The 2,187-nt window shown below is 45.3% G+C and overlaps 2 protein-coding genes across 6 annotated transcripts in view; one reads left to right on the top strand and one right to left on the bottom strand.

The window, feature by feature from the left end:
- Positions 1 to 2,187, top strand: part of SPATA6L (spermatogenesis associated 6-like) — a 64,723-nt gene that overhangs the window by 216 nt on the left and 62,320 nt on the right. For 4 of the 5 annotated variants that reach the window (XM_010860713.1, XM_010860712.1, XM_010860714.1 and 1 more), the window contains exon 1: positions 14 to 165. In XM_010860713.1, the coding sequence (XP_010859015.1) occupies positions 127 to 165 (39 nt within the window). In that variant the 5' untranslated portion in view covers positions 14 to 126. Of the gene's footprint in view, positions 1 to 13; positions 166 to 2,187 lie in introns of those variants that run through there. The other variant, XM_010860709.1, reaches the window with a different exon arrangement.
- The window catches only part of LOC105003504 (small EDRK-rich factor 2), an 801-nt gene continuing 203 nt past the window's right edge, over positions 1,590 to 2,187 (bottom strand). The window contains exon 2 of the mRNA XM_010860707.1: positions 1,590 to 2,048. Within this exon, the coding sequence (XP_010859009.1) occupies positions 1,876 to 2,048 (173 nt within the window). The 3' untranslated portion in view covers positions 1,590 to 1,875. The remainder of the gene's footprint in view (positions 2,049 to 2,187) is intronic.

Here is a 2,187-nt window from a genome sequence, read left to right as displayed (position 1 = left end):
GGGTGGGGGTCTTTGGAAACTGCTGGGAACATTTGCTCCAGGGATTGAGTTAAACTAAGAAAATCGCTCCAAGGCTCAGCACAAAAGGATCTTTTCATTCCTGCCCTTTCACCCACGTAGGGAACTATGCCTTTGGAGGTGGTGGTGGAACTTCAGATCCGGGCGGTAAGAGAGATCGACGAACGTCCCCTCTTTGCCCCAAATCATACTCTTTCCTCGGGGTTCCTTCTCCCGGTCTTTTTCACCACTCCTCGCCACACACACACCATTAATTGAATCTCTGTCCCTAAGATTTTTTACATTGGTCTTTCTGGCTTTCTAACCTTTAATTCGGATCAGCCTCTTTCCACTGCCCTCCCTTCCCCACTCCAAGCTAACTTCTGTGTTAGCTTTATGTGAAATTTTTCTGTTCATTTAAAACAACCTTGCATTAAGTCCCAAGAAGGGTTTTATTTTCTGGGATACAGATTTCTGAGAAGATTAAAAAGCCCCTCCTTTAAATAACCAGGGAAGATTTTACTCTCACAAAGCCCCATCATGTCCTGATAATTTGCCACCTCTATAAACCAGTCAAAATTTTTCTAAGCTACTTCCCCTACAGATAGTTCTGGCTTGCTAATTCCAAAAAGGAAATAAATCAATAACTGTTTAATAATTATCCACTGAATCCTGCTTAAGTGAGGTGCTCTGGCAGAGTGACTTCATTTTTCCTCTTTGGGGCCAGTCATTCCTTATTGCGTTATTACCATTCCTTACTATCAAATAAGTCATTCTTTATTATCAAATTGCCAACATCCATTGGATCATAGAAAAAGCAAGCGAGTTCCAGAAAAACATCTACTGCTTCATTGATTACGCCAAAGCCTTTGACTGTGTAGATGACAACAAACAGTGGAAAATTCTTCAAGAGGTGGAAATACCAGACCACTTTACCTGCCTCCTGAGAAATCTGTATGCAGGTCAAGAAGCAACAATTAGAACCGGACATGGAACAACAGACTGGTTCCAAATTGGGAAAGGAGTACGTCAAGACTGTATATTGTCACCCTGCTTATTTAACTTCTGTGCAGAGTACATCATGAGAAATGCCGGGCTGGATGAAACACAAGCTGGAATCAAGATTGCTGGGAGAAATATCAATAACCTCAGATATGCAGATAACACCACCCTTATGGCAGAAAGTGAAGAGGAACTAAAAAGTCTCTTGATGAAAGTGATAGAGGAAAGTGAAAAACTTGGCTTAAAACTCAACATTCAGAAAACTAAGATCATGGCATCCGGTCCCATCATTCCATGGCAAATAGATGGAGAAACAATGGAAACAGTGAGAGACTTTCTTTTCTTGGGCTCCAAAATCACTGCAGATGGTGTCTGCAGCTATGAAATTAAAAGACACTTGCTCCTTGGAAGAAAAGCTATGGTCAACCTAGACAGCATATTAAAAAGCAGAGACATTACTTTCCTGATAAAGGTCCGTATACTCAAAGCTATGGTTTTTTTAGTAGTCATGTGTGGATGTGAGAGTTGGACTATAAAGAAAGCTGAGCACCGAAGAATTGATGCTTTTGAACTGTGTTGGAGAAGACTCCTTTTTTTTTTTTTGAATTACAAAGCTACTTTTAATACTTTGGGGTGAGCCCCACAGGAATAAAAAACACTGCGAAGGGGTAACCCTCTCACCCCCAGGAGTGGCCCAGGGGGAGAGAGGCTACCTGAGGGGTAGGAAGCACAAAAGGGACCCGCTGCAGACTCAGGGCAAAGGGAATGCCATCGGTGCTGGGACCTGTGAGCACTATAGGAGAAAACGCGAGCGTGATGGGACTGGCTCCAGGCACACAGGCGAAGGGCAAGAGGGTTGGACACGAAGCCACAAAGCTACTTGGGTTCCTCCTTCTTCTCGTTTGCCTTTTTCTGCTTCTGCTGCATGATCTCCGAGTCCCTCTGCTTGCGGGCGGCAGCAGAAAGCCCATCATCTCGGCGCTTTCCCTTAACCGAGTCGCTCTGCTTTTTCATATTCTTCTGGCGGGCGAGCTCGCGCTGGTTACCGCCTAGAGAAAAAAAAAATTAAAGATGAGACGCGAGGGCCTTTGCGGTCGCACACCGGCGACCCTCTCCCCTCACCAGACACCAGTAGGCTCCCACACTTCATTCCCGGGGCGCCGACACCGGCCCGTTTGGGCCCTGGGC

This window comes from Bison bison, unplaced genomic scaffold, assembly GCF_000754665.1.
Source record: "Bison bison bison isolate TAMUID 2011002044 unplaced genomic scaffold, Bison_UMD1.0 scf7180017864469, whole genome shotgun sequence".
In the NCBI taxonomy this organism is placed as follows: Eukaryota; Metazoa; Chordata; class Mammalia; order Artiodactyla; family Bovidae; genus Bison; species Bison bison.
Note: the sequence above shows the minus strand (reverse complement) of the source record. Positions and strands in the feature narration are given on the sequence as shown.